Source organism: Pimephales promelas, chromosome 24, assembly GCF_988280905.1.
Source record: "Pimephales promelas chromosome 24, fPimPro1.hap1.1, whole genome shotgun sequence".
Lineage (NCBI taxonomy): Eukaryota > Metazoa > Chordata > Actinopteri > Cypriniformes > Leuciscidae > Pimephales > Pimephales promelas.
The window spans coordinates 5491480-5515024 of NC_142792.1; the positions used below are offsets into that span (position 1 = coordinate 5491480).

Below are 23545 nucleotides of genomic sequence, written 5' to 3' on the forward strand. Positions count from 1 at the left end.
ATGTATATAAATGTCATTTTTTTAATTAAATGTCGAACATTTTTACATTTCCATCTTTTTTTATTATTTATTGTATTTAAATGGATTGTTTTATATATTTTGGTAAAATAAATGGCCAAGTAATTTCATTGCTAGCGTTTTAACGGGAACGGGCGTTTTTCGTTTATTGCTACTGGGGAATGTTTTCCAAGACGCACAGGAAACAGCGTGGGGTTATAGAAGCATTATCGGGATCTTTTGAACTTGGCTGTGTCCACTTCTTATACTGTCTATGTTTGAACTTGTAAGTCGAAGTTTGTCTTTCATATAAACTGCGAAAACGACATAGATTATACATCGTAGGTGTAAAGCGTACGATCACCATTACATGTGTCTTCTAAACGTGACTAGTTGGTGCAAGTGAATCGTGGCGGGAGATTAACATGTGTTTCTTGATTGGATTTGCTGAAAGAAGAATACAGAACAAATAATATATAATTAAAGTATAAAATTAAAAATTATATTATAGAGGATATTGTAAAGAATGTTTTACCTTGAACTACATCATGATATTGCTGTATTTATAGGTGGAATGCAAATAAGGCAAATAATCTATTTTTCAACATTATTTTTACGTAGTTCATTTTACGTATACTATTCCTTTATGACTCTGATAACGCCATTTTTCTTTCACAGGGTGTATAACCTATCAGCAAGCATCATAGCATCATCCACCAAGGAGAGAAGATGTTGAGAAATGCTTCCGCACAGGTAACGTTAATGAAACAAGATGTAGATGGGTTCATGTTGGTTTATACGGATTACTATTGGCTGACTGTTTTTACCCTTTCCTCACAGATACTTAAACAGTTTGTCCGCCACAGGACCACAGATACAAGTCTGATCTTGGAGAGATGTGAGTATCTGTCAATCATTGTATACAGCCTACAACAGCAGGGGTACAGAAAAAGTGTATATATAATAATTAGATTTAACTAACTATATAATAAATATAACTGGTGTATACATATAATATAATATTGAAAATGAACTGATTTGTATATACATTTCAGTTACACACAAAATATAAAATCATAAAATTGACAGATTTATTCAAACACAATACAAATTAAAGAACAGTAAAATATGTACTATAGTGAATAGAATATTTAGCAAAAATCTCCTCTTTAGAGTTAGTCTTATACGAACTAGTTTTATACAAACTATTAATTCTGACGGACTAGTAAGTTAATGGTCATTGAATAGCTTTTCTGAGGTAAATTTAACATTATACTGTTTTATTGATGTCTTTCCTGCGTTTGAAACACTGATTGAGCGAATACATGAGACATGACACGGATTTCGGTATTTTAGTTTTTGCTTTGTCTTTTATCAGCTATTAACAAAGTGCAGCTTCTCGGGCGGGTGGGGCAAGACCCCGTCATGAGACAGGTGGAGGGCAGAAACCCCGTCACCATCTTCTCCATGGCAACGAACGAGATGTGGCGGTCCGGGGAGGGAGAACCCACAGATACAGGTGATAGTTTAAAGATGAATCTGTGTACTTGTTTTTATTTCTGTTGATTCTTTATTTATTATATTTTTAGTCTATGGAGCGGACCAGATTTACATTTACTGCAGTTTGGCTTTTGTATATAACTGTGTATGAGACAAATGAAATTTTGAATCTATTATAAGATATAATCATTTTGTTGTTAGATGAAGATATAATGTTTTAATGTTGATAACAAATGAACTCTAGTTTTTAGATATGCTCTATGTGAAAAAAATCCATCAAAAAATATGAATTGTCCATTTTAATTTAATTAATTAGTTTCTTATTAGTTTATTCAAGTCAAATTAATTAATTTATTTAATTAGACTTGAATAAACTAATAAGAAAGGTTTATTGTTATAATTATTTTTTTTTTTTTTTGCAGGAGATGTCAGCCAGAAAACAACATGGCACAGAGTTTCAGTATTCAAACCAGGCCTGAGAGATGTGGCGTATCAGTATGTAAAGAAAGGGTGTGCTTCCTATTTGTTTTTGAGGCATTTATGAATGTAAAAATAAAACGTACTGCTATTAACCTGTGGTCAAACTTTTTTTCAGGTCTCGAATTCTTGTGGAAGGAAAGCTCGATTATGGAGAGTACGTGGATAAAAACAACGTCAGGCGACAGGCAACAACTATTATCGCAGGTCAGACTTTGGTGCTTTACCACGGTCTCTTTTCTTGTGTTTTTTTCTTTCATTCAAAAATTAACCAAGTATCATTTCTCTTTTTTTCCACAGATAATATTGTGTTTTTAAGTGAGAATCTGCGAGACCAATAGTGAAGACGCCTTCCCAGACATTAGGAACCAAAAGAAGATATTTTGTATAGCGTTATTCTGCTCTTACATAAACTCTTTGATTATCTTTATGCCTGCCTGCCCTTAAGAGTCATACATAGGCAAATGAAGTATTGTTGTTGGTATGATTGTGTCATGCTGTCCTATTCCCGAAAGAGGGCGCTAGCAGGATGCACTTTCACATGTAAACACAAACAGAAACACACGTTCCAGACCCATGAACTGGATTTGACTCTTTGTAAAATAAATTAAATTGTTCAGGTTTCCTTTTTGACTTTTGAAACATAACATATATTAAAAGCGTTATATCTGAAATTATGTTTAGCAAAATAACTTCCAATTTGTTATACTGTACTGTCGTGCTAACGTTCATTAATAAAATGTACTAGTTTGTCAATAATTTGTTGTGAATACTCTTGTCCTCCACGTACAGCACATGTAAATCTCCACCTGGTTTCAGAAACTTTTAATAAGTTTGCTGTATGAAACTGAGAGAACATTAGTTTCATTTCTTCCTCGTGTTTTTCAGTCCATTTGTTGGGGCTAATTTTACCCATTGACTTAATGCAGTCATTTAGTTCTATTTTTTCGTTGCCTCCAGGATATTGTGATATTTTCAGTGCACTTTAAAACAAGAGAGAGTTCACATTTCAAAATATTTACCCGCAGTACGAATCCATTGACAGCAATAGGAGTTGAGGCGGTGCACACAGTTTGGTACTCTTGGCTTTACAGGGTTTGTCAATAGGGAATGCGGAGTCATCCTTAATAGGAGCAATTTCACGTCAATCATTCAGTAGCGCTCTCCAATTGGCCAGACGGTTTGTTCGTCTTCCGTGATGTTCTTCGCAGAGTGAGGTGAGCTTTAAACATAACAGCTCATCTTATTGGTTGACGCATGGATTCCAAGGGCGGGACCTCAGATAGGAAAGTTGAGTATTTTAAGGCGAATTTATGCATAGTTTTTTCAAACAGCGCAACAAACAAACCCCTTTAAAGGCGCATATTTTATTATTTGTTTGGAAATATCTGAAACATTCACTGAAAGAAGTATAGTCCACAAACGGTCTTTTGTAAACAAATTTTTGCCATCCCATCATTTCCCCGCCCCAAATTCCTACTCGCCTGTGAAGGGGCGACATTTCTCAAGGAAGCTGAGAGGAAAGTTCCGTGAACAGTAGCGACAAACTTATAATCAACTTTCCTTTGACAGTAAAACATTCACTCTGAATCACGCTAGGACGAGCCATTTGACGGATACACTATCGCTAACGCTGACAAATAGTCGTTTGTGGAGCCGTTGAAGCGACTGCGCCTCAGTGACGGTTTAGTACAGACGCACATCGAGGCATGGAAATAATGGATATCGGGGAACCGTTTTTACAATGGGACAAAAATCTCAGCGAATTGTCCGAACCCGGGGAAAACGACATATTATACAGCACTGTAAGTTAAGTGGGGATCTCCTTATGATTCGGTTGCATGATTGCCATCTTTCACTTCGCTTGTTTGATGTGTTGCAACTAGTGTCAGATCATCCAGAATGCATTTAGAATGCAATGCAATCGCTCTAAACGTTATAGTTTACAACATTTAGGCATAAAAATAGTGTTAATTTGACTTGATCGGTCACTGAGAAACTTTAAATGAGATTTATGCGATTACTAATGTGCCATGGGTTCCACTTGGCTCCAAGGGATAAAGTTCAGATGGTGGAGTTGACTGTATCATAGTGCAGTGCTACATGAAATAATGGGTTTAACCCATTTGGATAAACTCAGAAAATAGGCCTCGAATCTTTGAAGTGTTGTTGCAGGTTATGTAATAACAGGTTTGTGTTCCAACTTCTGCTCAAAGTGGCCTCTACTTGATGGGTAGACTACTGACTAATTAGGGGGTTCAAAGTGGGTAGTTGCAAGCAAAGGGAATTTGGTAGTTGGTGCATTGACTTTTTTTATTCAACATGAAGTCTTTCATTTAAAATGTATCTGAATTCATACGGGAAAGTGCATTTTAAAATACTTAAAAAGATATGTTTATAAATTAAAAAATATATTTTTTTATAAATGTATCTATAAATGTATACTATAAATGTAAATGTAAACTTTCTGAAAGTAGCCTATACCACGTCGACTACTCAAATTTATGATATGAACAACACATCGAAGGAGGTTAATTGCACAAATGTGGTAAGTTACAAGCAGTTTTTAAGCAGAGATCCCATTACTAGACGAGGCACGCAACTATTTCCCAGACAGCATCAAAGCAGGCGTTGGAGGTGCAACAGTCTGGTTTGTCTGGGATTCAGAAACTGACAGGATCAGGGTGGTAACATATACTTCCATGAGAACTGTATATGCTTTGTGAAGGTTGAGGAATGGTCTACATTCTCCTTCACCTTTAGAACAGAACGGGGTCTTTGTTTCAGGCTCCCTTCAGACCCTCCCCAACACATACATGCTCCCCCACCTCATTGGTCTCTGTGTACCAGTTCTCCTCACTTTCACTCTTGCTCCCCAGGTTTTGTTGACATGGCATTCCACACAACAACTCAAACTGTTCTCAGTTGGAGCTGTAGGCTCCCCTGAAGCTTGCTTTGTGGAATCAGTCTGTTGCATATCATTATATGCATGTTGCATCTACGCCGTGTCCTCCTGCATTATGAGTCAGCTGCATTGCCATGGTGTGCCGGTCGACTTTCAGATTTGAATTTATGCATATCTGAAGCCAATCATAATACTTGAGGAATGCAAACATGCCCTTTTTATGACTTAATAGGCCGAGTTATTGTCTTCTGTTACTGATGGTTGCAATTATGTCTTCTTTGTCAAATGGGAAGAACTTGTATAGAGGATGTGTGTTTGTACCTTCATGTCACTTAAAGACTCAGTCGTCGTATCTCATGTGATTTAAAATAGTAAAAATACCCAAGGCTTATTCTTCCCTTTAAGAAAGGGGTTAAAGAGATGCTGAGAGGAGCAGTTCAGACATCACAATCAGCATTTCTTAGTGCTGATAATCACACTGACACGATTAGCCTGGAAAGCACATTATCTCCTGCCGAGTGGGGCCTTGTGGCGACCAGATGTACTTCCTGTGCCACTCGAAAGCCATTCTTGGTTTACGGCAAATATGAGGAAAGGCATGCTTTTGAAAGAATATGTGCAATAACCTGTTTATTAGTCCTAAATACAATCGTTATCACCCAGTTCTTGGTTATTTACATAGATTTTGGTTATTTACATGTATCGGATGATCTCATTTGATAATTTGACTTGATGATCAGTTCAGTAGAACTTTCATAGAAAGCATTTTCATTCAGCCTGATCTATTTCTTCTATACTGATTTTTAATTAACTCTTTTCTATTAGTTATGATAGCACTATCTGCATTAAGGCAAGATGGTTAAATTCTGTGCACAGCATAATTACAGTGAACTAACTATAATAGGACTGGGTAATTATGTTACACAATAGACATGCGTCAACTGTTAGTGATTTTGTTATACCGGTTATACCACCTCATCCTATTAGAATCAGTTTGATAAATTTTAGCAGTTTTTTTTTTTGTTTGTGTTTCATAACATGAAGCCGTTTTTGCATTGATACCAGACTTATCTTTCTTTTGTTATGAATGAAAGGAAGAAAATACAAATAATACAACAATACGTATCGTGGATAGTTCCCCAAAATAAAAATGACTGTGTGAGAAATAGTACTACATTAAACTACTGTATACTGTTGATTATAATGTATAATAGATTTTAAAGATTTTAAATATATATAAATATAAATAGTCGGAAAAAGAATATTTGTCTAAAATAATTCTGTATTTTTAGCTACAGAATCATGAAGATTGTTATTATTTAAACCCACAATGTAATATCAAAGTTAGCATTTTAATCAACAGTACATTTTTTGTTAACCTTTTATCATATATCTTGGAGTATCGCAATAATATCGTATCGTGATATGTATCGAATCGTGACATGAGGGTATTGTTACACCCATAAAAAATTGTTTTCATTGAATTTCCTGCATGAATGATGATATAAAATGACTCATACTCTGAAACACACACACACACACAGGCCAACATTCCCTCTCTGTGGTCACACACAATCAGTGATGTTAAACACTGGACTGATATCTTAAGAAAATAAGTTGTCTGTTGCGACCGTAGAGGCTGTGTCTTAATGTAAACACCAGCACAAGAGTCGAGATATATCCAGCTGCAGACCCGCAGCACCACCAGTTTCAGAACCCCAGTTTCAGAACCCCAGCGCCAGAACCGGAATTGAGGGAGGGGCGGAATTATTATTATTGCATTATAATTATTTTAGCAAGAATGTAAGGACAAAATGGGCCTGAGAGTGAGTTCCTCATTTGATACATTGTAAGTTAAATTTATACAAGATTGTTGTGATAAAACAGGCCTAGCTTGGGTTGAATTGGTCATTTTGTATAGATTTTTAACAAAACAATGCCGAATTTTCTCTCTTTTTTAGATGTTGACATTATTATTTTACACGAAAAATGCATGCTGCACATGTTCTTGTAAAATAAAGTATATTTTATAAAAAATACCCATGCGTTTTTTTTTTATTAAACAATCAAAATCATCTTACAAATACATAAACACAATAAATAATAAATAAATAAATAAATAGAACATAAAATATCACAGAGGTCTAATGAGTTATCAAATTGTGTACAATTTTGAAAACCTCCAATGCTTGTCTTGTTTTAAATCTTTCAAAGCTTTATTATACAAAGTTAACTCCTTCATAAAAAACAAACAAACAAAGGTCTTACCTTCCTAAATCTACACGTAGGCCTATGTATAAACTGCTTAGCTAAAATTATTAAACTGTTAAAATGCCCATAAGTTTCAAGTATTATTTTTTCACCATCATGATCAGGAAGTAACTCATAATAAAATGAAACGAATAACTGAAACCATATACAATTATATTACACAAAATCAATGTTTTAAAATGTTTATATATTGTACTGTAATGTAGTATCACAACATGCATACGTAGAGAGTAGGACGTTTCTTGTTCAATAAAGGTGTTTCATTTGTAAAATACCCTCTAAATTACGTTAGGTGGCGTTATTAGGTTTCAAACCTAACCTCCGCCCCTCAGTTACGTTCCTGGCCCTGGTGTTGGTTAGAACGTAACTCCGCCCCTTACTTCCGGTTCTGGCGCTGGGGTTCTGGCGTTGGGGTTCTGAAACTGGTGTGCTGCGGGTCTGCAGCTGGATACTATTGCAAGAGTCTGGCCTCATATCTGGTTTGGGCTGCTGATATTATGTTTTTAATATCTCGTGTGACTGGAACAAACTGAGAGGCTTCAGTGGTCAACTTGTGTCTAACATCACAACAGTTATTTCCATCCCTTTTTGTTCAAATTTTGTCCGTTTTTGTTCCTCCATCACATCCCAAAGACTTTAAGGTCTGAACTTAGTGGTGCCAATTCATGTGAAAATGATTCCTCATGCTCCCTCCCAACCATTCGTTCACAGTTTGAGCCTGATGAATCTTGACATTGTCATCCTGGAATATGGCCATGATGTGTCTCTTCCTATGGTTGTTTAAGAAACAAAACTCTCCATCTATTAGGGTTAGAAGAACTGTTACCAAAAATATAACATGCAAGAAACATAATCACTGCAATAATGATCCAATTATAGACTCTTAAATCCAAACAGCGACTTGTGTATATAATACATTCAAGACACTAGTAATGGTGAGATTTGAATGTGTAATTTTTATACACATAAATAGACTGTATGATGATTTAGTGCAGGGCAGTTTATTGACCGCATCCTGGTGCTTAAAATGTTTGTGTGTGGACAGTGGATAGCGTGTCAGGGCAGACTGATCTTGCAGCCCTGAGCTCTCTGACATTTTGTTAACATTTGTCACTCAGCGGTCACGTGGTATTCTTTACAGCGCCGTGCTACTGATGACTCAAGACTCTGTCTTGTGGGACGGGAGGGGGACGAGTCTGCTGGCAGGCGGTCTGTAGTGAGAAATCCTCTGTCTCTGCTCTCTGTGGGCCGGGTGGACACAGGCCCGGACTGTTCTCCGCGAGGGCAGGGTTTCCGTGAGGCCCGGCGTCCGTCTTTCTTGCAAGCTGCGTCATTCTGCGACGCACATTCTTGCTCTCTCTCTGAATGGATGGTTTGTGGAAGCTGCAACTTGAGCCTGAACCTTCTCTGAGCGCACACACATATTCATTACACGTTCATTTTCTCCATCATGATCTTGTGGTTTCACTTGGTCTTGTCTAAGTGCCCCTCGGAGGCCGATCTTTCTTTTTGATTCAAACAATGTATTTTTGGTGGTGGTGAAGGTGAATGTGTAATGGAGGTGTTGGGATGCGTGAAAGGTTATTAGCTTTGGGAGTATAATGTTGCATGAGAACCTCTATTTTCTGAGAACAAAGCACTTTGTTAGTGAGCTGCAAGTTTGCCATTTTAGGCCGTGTTTTTTCCCCCGACTTATTTTATAATTTGTTTTGTAAAATAAAAGGGGAATTGAAATTGAGTATGCAACTCTTAGGAGAGCATTCATGTTCGTGTCCGTTTATATTTTGTAGTATGTTATTTTTATATAGTGTTTGTATGTATGTATATATATATATATATATATATATATATATATATATATATATATATATATATATATATATATATATACATGTTGTAGATTATAATTTATAATATTTTGTTATCATATGTTTAAATCTTATAAGATATAAAAAAATAAAATATATGTATATATTATTTTGAGATTTTCATTTATGGTACCATGTTGTTATTTAAACAATCGTTTAATATTATTTTTAAACATTTAATATAATAAACCATCCTTGTGTGTATATATATATATAGACCATTATATAATCAAGTGAATAAAATGTTACAAAACTCATTTAAATCTCTTTAATGTTTTAAAAAAGAAACCAATAATTAAAATAAAATAAATTGTAAGTCTGACATGAGTACACAAAAAAACTGACTTAAATTAACTTAAACCAAAATGTTTCAGTCTGTATTTACTGACTTGATATTATATTTTAAACCCAAAATATGAATGTTAAAAAAAGTAATATATACCATGGTATCACTCATTTACGTCATTGCTACTTGTGTATTGGACATAAAGGGTGTCTTTCACTCCATTCCGTTTTACTGTTCCTCCTCTGAAAGAGCAAAGAGTGGGTGATCAAGTCTTTTCAATCAATTCAGATTGGATTTTTGTTATCCGCTGTCACTGATTGTTTACATCCAGTGCGCTTTAAGGTCACTGTTGACCAGATGTTGATTACAGCAGAGCCGTTTCCTGGACCCCTGGAGGTACAGAAGTTGCAGACACTGCTGCAGTTTCAGCGCATCTCTCTGTTTGGGGAAGGGAGGATGGGACGTCCCTGAATATGCAGGATGTGTTCGGTCTAGTTTTGAATTTACAGCACAGTCGCTATCGAGGCCTCTTCTCTCATATAAACTGAAGCCGCAGCTGCGATGGCACACATTTCACGCTCGGCCCCAAGAGTTGCGCACATGCAGCTTGAACAAGAGCCAAGCGAATTCAAAACACTCTCACAGAGGGTGGAGTGAATCATGGAAAAAGTGATGGACTTCTGGTGGGATTTGTCTTATGCACAAACAAGATTTGCAATGTGAACTTTAGGATAAGATACACAACTTTTCCCACAAAAGTCACATTTATATTGCACTTTATACAATACATTGCTTTAAAGGGTTAGTTTACACCAAAAATTTACTCACCCTCATGTCATGAAAGAACCAGTGAGGTTCATTCTCGTGTATTACGCAGCAGCACGTTTGAGCTTACGCATCAAGCAAGTACGGTTAGCTTCTGTTTATACACTGATCAATGTTTATATGCGAATAAAAGCCTAAATTAAATCTGTGATCGAGAAATAATCAGCTTTATGTGCAACCTTTCATACGTTCATCACTTTAATTAATTATGATCTGATTAAGACTGGATAAAATCTGATTATTATACAGTCAAACAAGGCCAACAGCACCAGTCAAAAGTCCTGGAGTGTTTTGTTTAAGAGGACAAACATGTTGGATGTCCTCAAGCCTGTGATAAATCTAAAGCACTTCAGTCCAAAGTAAATCGGTATTTAGTGGCTAATATCAGTGAGTCAATATCTGTGTGTAAAGGACAAGGTCCAGCCTCGCGATCGCTGATCTTTGTCTCCTGTAGGTTCAGCTTTCCTCACATCTGTTTTGCTGCTTAAAGAGTTGCGTCATCTGCGTTCAGATTTGGCTTGTAAACTTCCTCTTCCTGCACACACTTTCACGACCCCCTTAAGGGGAAAGAAATTACAGACCACTGTCGCCACCCCCAACACATCTCGGTCATCACCGGAGGAGCGGTTTTCAACAACTATTCGACTCTCCAGCTGGGCAACAACTCCGAAACCCTGCCCCCAACTGAAACCACATGTACTTGGACAAAGAAGCCTTCACTCCCAGAATCCACCCAACTGGATGCAGTCATTCATAAGTCTTACTCAATACTACTCGTACTACTCAACAGGCATGGCGTTAGGTGGGCCTGACGGGCCTAGGACCACCCCCTTTCCAACAGACCCACCTGAAATTTGTGATGCTTGAACCGATTTGCGTTAAAGGGCTGTAAATCTTTGTGGGTGACCGTGAATTGGCGGGAGCCTATTAGTTATCTCGACTCGTAGTAGCCTATAGGCTACATTTTAATGCATCTTCTCTGTATCATAAGCCAAGCTCAATCTGTTGAAGACGATTGAAGACGAATCTATTGCCACTTTTGACCGGATTTAAGCCTAATGGGTGTGATTGATCTTTATCAGCTCTTTTGAAGCATGTTTTACATGTCAGATGACGTTGTCGATGAACAAGTCCTGTGCCCGAGTATTGATTGAAACTGTCGGGCAGTGTTGTTGATCTGTATTGTTGAAAACTTAAAACAATTTAACAGAATTGTGAAATATTCGGCCTCATGTTATGTTATACAAGCAGAACTAAACTATGTTTTGGGGAAATATTAGATTCCTGACCACTTTTACAGTCTATAGGTCTATAAAGCACAGCCAGGAATGGTGTCTAATGGAGAACCAAGTAGACCGATCGTGGATGGGTCCATATGCACCGAAACTAAATATTTAAAGAGCATCAAGCTATTAAAATCTCTATTATGTAAGAACAGATAATATAGAAGTATACTAGTCAGGTCTGACCCATCCAAAACTAGTGTCCTGGTCCAGTGTCTGCTACTCAAATATACTGTATACATGTATTGTGCACAAAATTTGAGACTTGATTGAAATTTATTGCGGTTATCTCAAATAATTGTGATTAGATTGAATAACCATGCACGATCAGATGATGAATTAATAATTGCGACAGGCCTAATGAAAATGGACAATCATATTTATTTCTGAGATGATGGTATTTAAATGAAGTATAGACTGTGCTGAATGCAGTGCACTTTTATTCCATTGCCATCTGGTGAAGGAACTGATCCCAAACAGGCACTTAAAAGTGATTTTTTCTATCCTCGAACCTTAGGAAACCTCACGTCTGTCCTCCTCCAAGTGAACAGTCTCTTATATTGCTCTTAGAGGGCAGTCGAGTCGACACCCAGCAATTTTCAGCAATCATCATAATCATCTTATCACACACTCAAGAGTATCAGATGTAATTGCATATCACCCATGACGGATGCGGGAATGGCATAATAATATGGTGACTCTGTACAGTCATATCCCCACCATGTGAGAATTCATTAATTTTGCAGTGAAAATGGAAATGACTGCTACAAATGCACCTAGAAGATGACAACCATGTTATGTCACCTCTTGATAACTTCATTCCTGACTGCTTGCCATATAGAAGTTTTTTGCTATGGTTTTTGGTCGAAGAAGACATTCCCGAAAAGCACTTCTTTGCCAAATATGGAGTTCAAGCAAGGTCACTAGAGACATTTTTAGAGAACTGCTTATATGAACACGTACTTAAAATGTGTTTGGGGTGGGCAGCAGGCGCTGTTGGAACACCCGCATGCATTTCTCATGCACGTCCAGACGTTTTCTCACCGAGGTCGGCTGTCCAGACAGAGCATGCCTTTGAGTAACAAAGGTGGAGAATGTAGGACAAGGCATTCCAGAGCGGCTTTGTCAAACCTTACACTCATGCTTTCTCCTGTTCTCTCTTTAATTTTTCATGTTGCTTTGTGTATTCATTTAGCTGTTTTCTTTTCTCTCTGGGTCTGTTTTCTGACTTGGCTAACCTCTAGATCTGAGTCAGTTTGTATTGTAATTGATCCCATATGCTGGATTCTCTCCATTTTGATCCCCAACTTCACCGCTTTCCTTCCTAGTTTAGTCTGTTTAACTCATTTTCTCTAACGTGTTTCCTGAAGGCTCTTTTCCAAAACCTTGTGAGCTCCCTACCTAGACAGCATTTTAAGGCGTCTATAGCACCTTTCACACAGAGATTCCGGAAAATACACGGAAAATGTGACCCGGCATTTGTCCCGGGATTGTTTGATTTCGGTTCATTCACACTGCCAGTGATTTTACGGGATCTATGAGTGCGTTCACACACAACCTGTAAAGATCCCGGAAAGACACATGACGTCAGGTTTAGACATGTAACGTACTTCGTTCCAGTTTGCAGACATTTGTTTGTCCTTTCTTTTTTGATGGTGAACACAAACTTTCTACAAAGAGCGACATCATTATGACACACCCCTTACGGCATTGGTCCTGACTTTTGTTCACACAGCGCGCGTTACTAGGTCCCCAACCCGACATCGATGGCGGTATCAATCCCGGGTCGTGTTTGCGTTGACAAAGAAGGCCTTCCGGCAATTTCCCGGCAATTTCCCAGGATCAACGCTCAGTGTGAAAGGGGCTTATGTTTATTTTGATGGTGCGCAAGAATGCTGGTGCTCGACACATGCGCTCTAGAAAGTGTAGGCAGGCTAATCTTTGTCCAGTGTTTGCGCTATTATTCTAAGTTATGAAAAAAAAAAAACTTTTAAACTGAACTTCGCATACGCGTGAAAAACGAAGTATGTTTTGGGCTTACAGAGAAACCCAAAAATAAAAATTCAATCACCATTTACTCGCCCCATCCCAAACCCAGAAGACTTTCGTTCATCTTCGAAATAAAAGACTAAATTAAATCTATTCATCATCGATCGAGTTTCCTCTGAAAATTTGGACTAAACCACTCAATTCACATGGGTTAGTTTAGCTTTGTCAGTTAGGATAAGATGCATGTAGACATCAGACGAGGTATGAAAATAAGTTTTTTTCTGGAACAGAGCCTCAGTTTTGTTTTCTCCCACTATAAACATGACCCCTCAAATGACATAATGTTGATAGACCGTTCTGTTTATAGTGAGTGTTAGCCAATCTGATATCTGCTAGGTGGCCTTGACAAGTACACTGTGCACTATGCACAGCAACAAGTAAGCACTTCAACATACTGTATGCCTTTCAGCTTACCAGATATTGCCAAAAACGGAATAATTCGCTATTATTTCGCTAGTGTGTGAAAAACAGCATGGCGTAGTATACATACACTCTAAAAAATGCTGGGTTGTTTTAACCCAATTTCGGGTCAAATATGGACAAACCCGAAATGTTGGGTTAAAAATGTAATGTAAAAATTTAACCCAACGGCTGGGTTAGTCCATATTTGACCCAAAGTTGGGTTAAAACAACCCAGCATTTTTTAGAGTGTAGTAAGCAAAAAACAGTAAGGATGACCTACTACTTGCGGCGAGATTCTGAAGTGCACATTAGATGGGCACTTTACTATCCCATGAGGCCATGGGAGAGGTTTTGTGAAGCGACGCAACTAACATGGTGGATGTAGTAATTTCAAATTTCATTCGTACTATATAGATCATACTTTTTTTTAATAGACACTGAGCAAGTTTCAATCCGAATCCTACTATATAGTATGCAATTTCAACACGGTGTAGGTCTGTTGTGTGCTTTATCACTGTCAGTCAGCAGAACTAAGCATCATATCCTGCTGTATCAGATTGTGCTAGTCAAAGCATCATTGTTTGATCTTATAATCTGCCTTTGTTGGCTGAACCCAAAGACCTGCATATTGCACCATGCGTGACTGTATGGTTGGATCCTGCTGGTTGTTCACTTGAACAGATGCACATAGAGGAGACAGCAGTTGTTTGAATGTGTGCGTCTCCGAGCTGCATTGACCCTCTTTCTGTGGATGAGCTGCCTGGTCTCTGACTCATCTGTGCAGATGGAGACCAGTCTGTTGTGATGGAGCTGTTTCAAATTCAACTTTGCACAGGCACCATTTATAAGCAATTTCATCACGCCTGTACTTTTAAAGTGTTGTGCTTGTAAGTGCACTAAACATGTTTTTTTGTTTGTTGTGGTAATCCACAGCGAGTCAAAAATGCTGAACGTGTTGAATTCAGAGTCAGACCATTCCTTCAAACACCCCCTGAGGAGAAAGTCTGAGAGGTTCTGCTGCTGTTAGCCTCCATAGCACGAGTTAGCACAAGTGATAAAATAAAATGAATGTCTGGAAGGTTGTCAGCCTGTCCAAACTTGTTTGAGGAGTAGGGTACCATGTTGAGGTGCAATAGGAATGCACCGATAGGAATGCCAAGGAGAAGAGAGGGGGCTGTCTGTCTTTTTTGGACCCGAATCAAACCACCTCACCAGGATCAGAACGAGTCGTCAGATTGGACTGGATAAGCGCAATCCGCTCTGATAGGTGGAGAGGGTTACCCTGTGGGCACTTGCTCTCATGTTTAGTCTGTTTCCACACAAAAAAAGGATGAGAAAATAATCCATATTACAAAAATATGACATTAAAAGGGTTTAGTGAGCAATCAGCTTGGTGAAATTAAAGGTACATCTTTGTGTCTTAACTTAATGACTGATGATTCAAAAATAAGTTGACTAAATAGAACAGCTGAACATCAGTTTACAAATAATTATAATTATAATTAAAATAAAATATGTGTTTAAATTGTCCCTGCCTTGTTTTGGTATAAATGTGAAAATGCTGAAAACACTAACTTAATAAGATTCATACCTGTTTTTAATAAATATAACATTAATTATATTGACATCTTTTGTATAATGTGAAAAGTAATGTTTATTCAAGCAGGAAAATGTGACAACATTACATGTAACTGGGGCATACACGTGATTTGATTGTAGGACTTTGCCTCCTCATTTTCTGAACGCCTTCTTTTATCTTCAAAGAAACTTGCTGATGTTTTATGATTTGCAATTAAGGTGTTTTTAATAAGCTGTGGTTTAATGAGCACTTAATTTGAACTCTGATATTCCTGTTCTTCCTGTGCAGCACTTCACCGAGCTCCTTGATGATCTTTCCCAAGAAGCTTTGCTGGGGCAGTTGTTAAGCGACCCGTTCCTGTCCGGGCGTGGAGATGCCATGGACACAGAGGAGGAACTGACCCCCGCATCTCCAGTGCCACCACACATTCAAGCTGAACACAGTTACTCGCTGTGTGGAGACTCGCGCCCTCAGTCGCCCCTTTCCCATCTGCCCGGGGAACCTGGCAGTGATGCTGGTACGATTTGGCTCGTGAAATTAGTTTAGTTTAGTCTTAAAGTGCCCATATTATGCTCATTTACAAGTTCATTTCAAAAAATACATTTAATTTATTAAAATTTGTTTATTTGAATTGAAATTATTCAATTGTGAATTATTAAACAATTGTTTAAAATAAATTGTTTAAAAATATTTCAATTATTATTATTTTTTTTTTAAATTTGATTTTTGTTTAAATTAAATTATTTTAATCCCTATTTCATGTCCATTTATTTAATTTGGGGTTAAGCACACAATAAAAAAATACATTTATAAAAAAATACATTTAATTTATTCAAATTTGTTTATATAAATTGAAATTATTAAATTGTGAATTATTAAACAATAGTTTAAAATATTTTTTTTTTAAATATTTCAATTCATTTTTTTAAAAATTTGATTATTTTTTAAATTAAATTATTTTAATCCCTATTTCATGTCCATTTATTTAATTTGGGGTTAAGCACACATGTAATAAATAACATAATAAAATAAAATAATAAGAAAATCAGTGTATAGCAAATATGTATGGATGATGAAACTGCACATTTATACATGTGCTGATGTACCCGCATGATACAGTTTTAGACTCCCTTTGGGGTGAACTTTTGTGCTTTGTAAATTTGCAGTTTGTAAACAACTAAATAACACACTAAAGAAAAGGTCAAATCAAATAAAAGCACAATAGGTACACTTTAAATGCAAATAAGTTTACATGTATGTGTCATGTCTTGCATCTGTAATTGAACTCCTGTTTTATTAGGTGATTCAGACAATGACGAGTGGCCCATGGAGCAGGAAGATAAAGGGCTGAAGATTGAACCCCTACTGTGTGACCCACCCGTCCTGTTGCCCACCCTGACCCTCACTCTGACCCCCGAGGGTCCCGCGGCTGAGCCTGCGACTGACACCAGCGACCCCGCCCTGTCTCACCCACTCCCTCAGGCCGCACAGGTTAAACCGCTCAATATGAGCATGACGACATCCATATAATCCGTGCTTGAATGAGTGTGATTGGATTGAATTATGTGTGTCGTTGCAGGTGAAAGAGGGCAGTGAGAGTTTCAACCCTCAGATTAAGCTGGAGCCACACGAGGTCGATCAGTTCTTAAACCTCTCATCCAAAGGTAGAACACTGTTTCAGACATTTTTGTGTTGTTGCACTGAAAATAAAGATCACTGGTAATAGTATCAAGTCCATTATTAAAACAAGATATAATGTACACTCTAAAAAAAACGAATTTAGAAAAATTTTGGAAACTGTCAATTCCACATTGGCTCAATAAAAGTCCTACTCACGTAATCACGTAATGATTTAAATAGTTTATCTTATTATTTGAATTAGGGATGGGCAACAATTAATCGCGATTAATCGCATCCAAAATAAAAGTTTGTGTTTACATGATCATATATGTGTGTGTGGTGTGTATATTTATTTTGTATAAAAAATGTGTTCTTAATATATTAAATATTTATACATAATATTAATTATGTATAAATATATATAAAGTATATACATGCAAATATTTCTTAAATATATACATGCATGTGTGTGTATTTATATGTACAAAATAATACACACCACACACACATATATTACGTAAACACAAACTTTTATTTTGGATGCGATTAATCGCGATTAATCGTTGCCCATCCCTAATTTGAATACAAAAAGATGTATCGCACATGTAAAACAAGATTTCAGAGTGAGACGTAAATGCAGACAACTCGTATATTACAAATGTTTGCCCACAGAATGCCATGATTGACCAATCAGAATGGATCTGTAATGTTTTTCTCCAGGCCTGGAGTCTCTGCACATGCCGCCCACTCCTCCCAGCTCTCACGGCAGCGACTCTGAGGGAAGCCAGAGCCCTGTACACCCCTGCGCCCCCGCCAGCCCCACACAGACCCCCGCTGTCCTCAAGGTGGCGCCAAGAGCCCCTTCTTCCCTCTCCAACTCTCCTCTGCTGACGGCACCCCATGTGAGTACCACCAAATCTTATTCGTTGTTCGATTTTATTAAAGAAGATGGTCAAGCGACCTCCTCTGGTGTCTCCTGACAGAAACTGCAGGGCTCAGGTCCTCTCCTGCTCACGGAGGAGGAGAAACGCACGCTCATTGCTGAAGGATACCCGGTGCCCACCAAGCTGCCGCTGTCCAAGGCCGAGGAGAAAGCGCTGAAGAAGATTCGCAGAAAGATCAAGAACAAGGTTGGTGTCAGACTTGTGTAAAGACGATGCATACTTCAAATCTAAGTCCTACATTCAATGTCCGAGACACTAACAAAAATCATTTCCAATGCCAGATTTCAGCACAAGAGAGCCGCAGGAAAAAGAAAGAGTACATGGATGCTTTAGAAAAGAAGTAAGTCTGATTTGATCACGATCACATTATAATTGTAGCATTAAAAATGAAGTTTAAAGATCAAGTTGATCAATCGTAAAAGGCTGTTGTCACTCATAATGAATGTTCATATTGTTGTGAATGATTCATCTGGGCACGTCATTCCAGTTTCTATTCATTGAAGTATAAAGTATATCTTGCTCAACTTCTGAAACCATTTTTTTTCTTCTTCTCATTAATAAAAGTAAAATTGGTTGCAAATCCAGTTTCACTTTGCAAGGATTTCCAGGTAAAATATTTTGGTAGCTACATGAAACCAAACGCTTACGATATAAAAGAAGATGGTGCACTCTTTAATAAGAAATGCTGACATGAAATATGTTTAATTGGGAGTTTGGCAAGCCGTTTTTGAGATTTCAGGATTCTCTTATTTAAGTAGATAGGACTTGGTCTTGGATGCCTGCTGGAAAATAGCTGCCCGAATGCATTGCAAATACTGCCGCCGAGTGAACAGACTTTCCTTTAAAGGGACTTTGATGAAACTCATGTGACATTGCAATACCTTCTCCGTCCGCAGGGTGGAGACATGCTCCAGCGAGAACAATGAGTTACGCAGGAAAGTTGAAACACTCGAGAGCACCAACAAGTAAGACCCTCAAACCTTTCACATATACACTATTACACCTTAAGTTGATCATTATATCATTTTCCACTCATTTATTTTAACACTTTGTTTCCTTTGCGTGTTGATTTTTCAGTGATTAATTATACATCATATGCAAACTGATTTGTATTGATTTATGTAAATATGTGTGTCTCAGGTCTCTGCTGCAGCAGCTGCACTCGCTGCAGGCGGTGGTGGCAGGAAAGGTCCCGCGGTCCTGCCGGGTGACGGGCACCCAGACCTCCACATGCCTCATGGTGAGAGAGTCCTGATGTGTGTGTGAGAGAGAGAGAGAGAGAGAATGAGGGAACACAAACAGAAGTATTGCTATATTTGGATAAAGCCTGTGTGTGTTTTTGTTCTCGTGCAGGTGGTGGTTCTGTGTTTCTCGGTGTTCTTGGGAAGTTTCTACCAAGGCCTGAGCCCCTGCTCCTCTATCACCAAAACAGGCCTGACCAGAGAGATCTCCATACAGGAGTCATACACTGCTACAGGTGTGCATGCTAGGGTTGTGCTAGGGCACACGAAACATGGAAATATTGAATTTAGTTTTAAATCAATTCAATTCAAATGTATTTGTATAGCGCTTTTCACAATACATATTGTTTCAAAGCAGCTTTACAGAAAGTGCATTTCAGAAATGTACATGGAAAAATACATTTAGTTGATCATGTAATAATTTAGGGAATAACATCGCCGGCGTTGAGTCGTCTCATCGCAGATGTTGGGGCATCTGAAGTCTCCGTGTGAGGCTGGATACAAACTGGAGCTGACGAACGCCATTTTCCTTGGGACAAGTGTCCTGAGATAACAGCAGAAAAGCAAATAGGAAATAATTAGCATAGCTGCTGTTCATAATGATTTCCATTACATGAGAGCAGATGTTAAAAACTTGTATATATATTAATAAAATATATTAAATTACAATAATGATCTTTAAAAATGTGCTTTATGTTTGAAAATTTCAAGTTTTTAAAGTGTATAATGATATGCATATCAGTTGTCCGAGGCTGTTTATTTTGTGTGTAAAATTTCGATTTAATGAGCCGCTTGTGTCTATTGCAATCCCTCCTGTAATTTGCTCATTATTCTCTGTCTCTCGCTGACTAATGAGTAGAGGAATGGCTGTATTTGGATCCATATTAAGAGGCTGTAGTCGGCTGCGCCTCACTCTTGAGCTTCTGAGAGTCATTATCAGTGGTTGAGTGGGGCAGTAATTATCATGCTTTAAAAAGCAGAGCGATCAGTTCATCATCGCTGATCTCCGATCTCCGTCCTTCACGTTTCTCCCACGCATGTTATTCAGTTAATGCTCCGCTCCAACAAAACGCCACTGACTAAAGACTAGAACTAATGAAAGAGATGCTCTCTTGATTTCAGGCCTTGATATTAATATCCATCTCAGGTGAACCAATCACAAATGCTCAGCCGAGACACATTAGCAGGGCGACTCTCACGTCACGCATCCATTTTCCTCACGCAGAGAAACATCGCGAAGGACACTGACTCCGACAGACAAGACAGAGCTGGTTACTTTTGATATGAAAAAAATTCAAAACTCAGCTCAACCCATTTTATTACGAAATTCAAACAATACCGTTTTTGGCATGTCTAAATGTGACAAATCAAATCTCAGTTCAAGCGGCACGGGAACTCATTTCTTATGCTATTTACTAGTTAATAGTAAATACACATCGGTATTTTAAAAGTAGGGCTGTCAAACGATTAATCACGATTAATCGCATCCAAAATAAAAGTTTGTGTTTACATAATATATGGTTGCACTGTGTATAATTATTTTCTATATATAAATACACACACATGCTTGTATATATTTAAGAAATATTTTCAAATATATACTGTATATAGATTTATATATAATTTATATTACATATAAGTATAAATATTTTATATACAAATAATATTTTTTTTTCTTAAATATACATGCATGTGTGTGTATTTATATATATATATATACACAAAATAATTATACACAGTGCACCCACATATATAATGTAAACACAAACTCATTAGTTCTTTCCACAGTGAAGTCCCGGAACCTGCTGAGCATTCAGGAGCACGGGGGTTTGGATGACCCCCATCTTGTCGGGTTGGGCGGGGAATATCCTGAACAGGCTGATGTCATGGCGGCTTGGCGCTTAGAACAGCAGCACAAACAGGAACAGGCGGACCGGCGTGAAACAGAGCCCCGCCCACTTTTACTCAGCACCAATGAAACGCACACGCAAAAGGCGATTCTCATAGACCTGCATTCTCACAGGTAATGCACTTCCTCTAACGCCTGCTTGATTTGATGCGCTATAAAGTGTGGAGCAAAATCCCTTTAAGGCTAATTCATTTTAATCTCAAGCCATCTTTGAAACGCCTCTCAGGCAGCTTGTATCTCTTCGAATGGGGAAACATCGAATTCTCTTAAGCTGGTTAAATTAAAATTTTTGAAATAACCAATGACATTGGACAACAACTGTCAAGCGGCACTGGTTCCAGGAGTATTTTTTCCTTTCATTGATCCCATAGGGATTAAAAAAAGAAGTCTTTATTAAAGAGTTACAAGCCATGAACAAAGCCAACGAGCTACGAGGTAAACCATAAAATTACAAACTTAGATTTTAAGCAAAAAATGAAGTACAAATCGAGACTGTGCACTTAATGGATTTAGTGATTAAAAAAAACTACAATCCCATGATGCATTGCAAAACAATTCTATACATATAAAACAATATATTTGAAGTTTATTGGAAAATATGCATACATATACAAACATTTAGTATTTTGAGAATGACTCGATTACATCATTCGCAGTGCTTCATGGGAGTGGGCGGAGCTGAAGAGTTATTTTGGTGTGTTGCTCTTTTTCGACTCTCTGATTGGTGTAATTTTCTGTCAACATCATGGGTAATGTGGTTTTTCACAGAAGGAAATACCATCGATTATCAACCTCGTAGCTCACAGTAGTTTTGTCTTTGAATGTTTACAAGTTATTGTTCAATGTATTGAAAATGAATTGGAACCCGACTGTTGCTCTCTATTGCATGCCATTCATAGTTATACGAGTGCACCGTCTTTTTGGTGTGGATGTAAAACAATCTGTTTTCTTTTGGCAGGTCCGATAAGTGGTCAAACGAGACCGCTAAAGTCATACAGTTGGAGAGGACCGTCAACGAGACGTCGTGAGATCCGGCTGGTCCTACTCCACGTCTCCTCTTCCTCTCTCCTGCAGCGGCGGGCCGATAGGCTCTGTATTTATAGATATGCTATATACTTTAAGTATTGTTTTACTTAGAAGTCCTTTTTTTAAAAATAAACACGAAAATCCCAAAAATGTTTTTTTTTTATTCTATTACAGCAGTATATCAAATTTTGATACTTCAAGTACACTGTTTTTTTTTTCAACATTTTCATTCTTATTTTTAATATGCTTTGAATTTTTTATTTGAATATTTTTTTCCTTTTTTATTTTTGCCTATTTGCCCCATGCTACTGAGAATATGTGTAGTAATATATTGAATTCACACAATGTAGCATGTCAGTTTTCAAAACTACGTTCTCTTCAGGCATCCAAAGATTCATAAAAAAATATATAACCGGACTGTATTAATAAATAAAAATAAATGTTTACAGTATGAAGATGGCAATTTTCCAAAGCATTTAAAAACGTCTGAATATGTAAATATTTGCAGTATCCTCTATTGTAATATGGAGGAAGTATGTTGGGAGAGATATGAATTAATGTGATTGATATCAGTGGAGATGTTTGTCATTGAGGGCAATAAAAGAGGGACAATATGGACATGACATGAAAAGGACGGATGCTCTCCGGCCCATAGTCCCTCGTATGACGTTGCCCTCTTTTATTTGGTTTAAGGTCTTTAAAGGACAGATGGCCCTTTTTGTCTCTGGCTGGCCACCATCCAATCCCACGTCTGCGCTCTTCTGTGAGTAAAGGATGCTCGCTGGCAATTCTAGCGTTCTCTTTCCCAGATATGAACGGTTGTGACAACCTGAGTCCTGAGCGATCTGCATCCGGGCATGTGATGGTCTCCCTTGCACTGTGTCCCCGTAGAATCCATCTCTTATTTATTCTTTTTAGCATGCCTGCGATCCTTTTATCCTGTAAACGAGAGCATTTTGAAGGAGATGGGTTTTGTCCTGATGTGATCAATACGTTCAGATGCAGTGTCCATGCTTGGTGTGTTTCTCTGTATTTGGTGTAATGAGTGATTTATGACTGCAGTCTTAATTATGTTACACATTCTTTGCATCACGATACAATTTCAGGCTCTTAAAAATGATCTTCCTGAAATCACTCTGCCTTGTATTTGTCCTGTTTTCTGCACAGCAAATAAATATTTTCCTTAGTAAAAGCATCATGAATCGTGTGTTTGAGCTGTCATTTTGCAGCTTTTATTCATGTCTAAATTAAAATATTACATTAGCCAGATTTATTTGTGCCTCACTTGGATGTTGAGTGGAATTAAGTATGTCTAGAGAGAGATGTTTTTATGTCATCATATGAGTACTCTGATGCCTGGCTA

The 23545-nt window shown here is 37.7% G+C and overlaps 2 protein-coding genes across 2 annotated transcripts; both read left to right on the forward strand.

The window, feature by feature from the left end:
• Positions 1 to 151: 151 nt before the first annotated feature.
• On the forward strand, positions 152 to 2733 carry ssbp1 (single-stranded DNA binding protein 1). The gene is made up of 7 exons (XM_039667854.2): positions 152 to 283; positions 676 to 750; positions 838 to 895; positions 1376 to 1516; positions 1920 to 2007; positions 2093 to 2181; positions 2275 to 2733. The coding sequence occupies exons 2-7, from the start codon at positions 727 to 729 to the stop codon at positions 2313 to 2315; spliced, it is 441 nt and encodes a 146-aa protein (XP_039523788.1). The 5' UTR covers positions 152 to 283; positions 676 to 726; the 3' UTR covers positions 2316 to 2733.
• A 744-nt stretch (positions 2734 to 3477) lies between these two features.
• On the forward strand, positions 3478 to 22297 carry creb3l2 (cAMP responsive element binding protein 3 like 2). Its single transcript, XM_039667739.2, has 12 exons — positions 3478 to 3779; positions 15731 to 15959; positions 16743 to 16933; positions 17022 to 17106; positions 17783 to 17964; positions 18046 to 18192; positions 18288 to 18346; positions 18903 to 18971; positions 19147 to 19246; positions 19360 to 19483; positions 21036 to 21270; positions 22115 to 22297. Exons 1-12 carry the CDS (start codon positions 3684 to 3686, stop codon positions 22182 to 22184), a joined length of 1587 nt encoding a protein of 528 aa, XP_039523673.1. The 5' UTR covers positions 3478 to 3683; the 3' UTR covers positions 22185 to 22297.
• The last annotated feature ends 1248 nt before the right edge of the window (positions 22298 to 23545 follow it).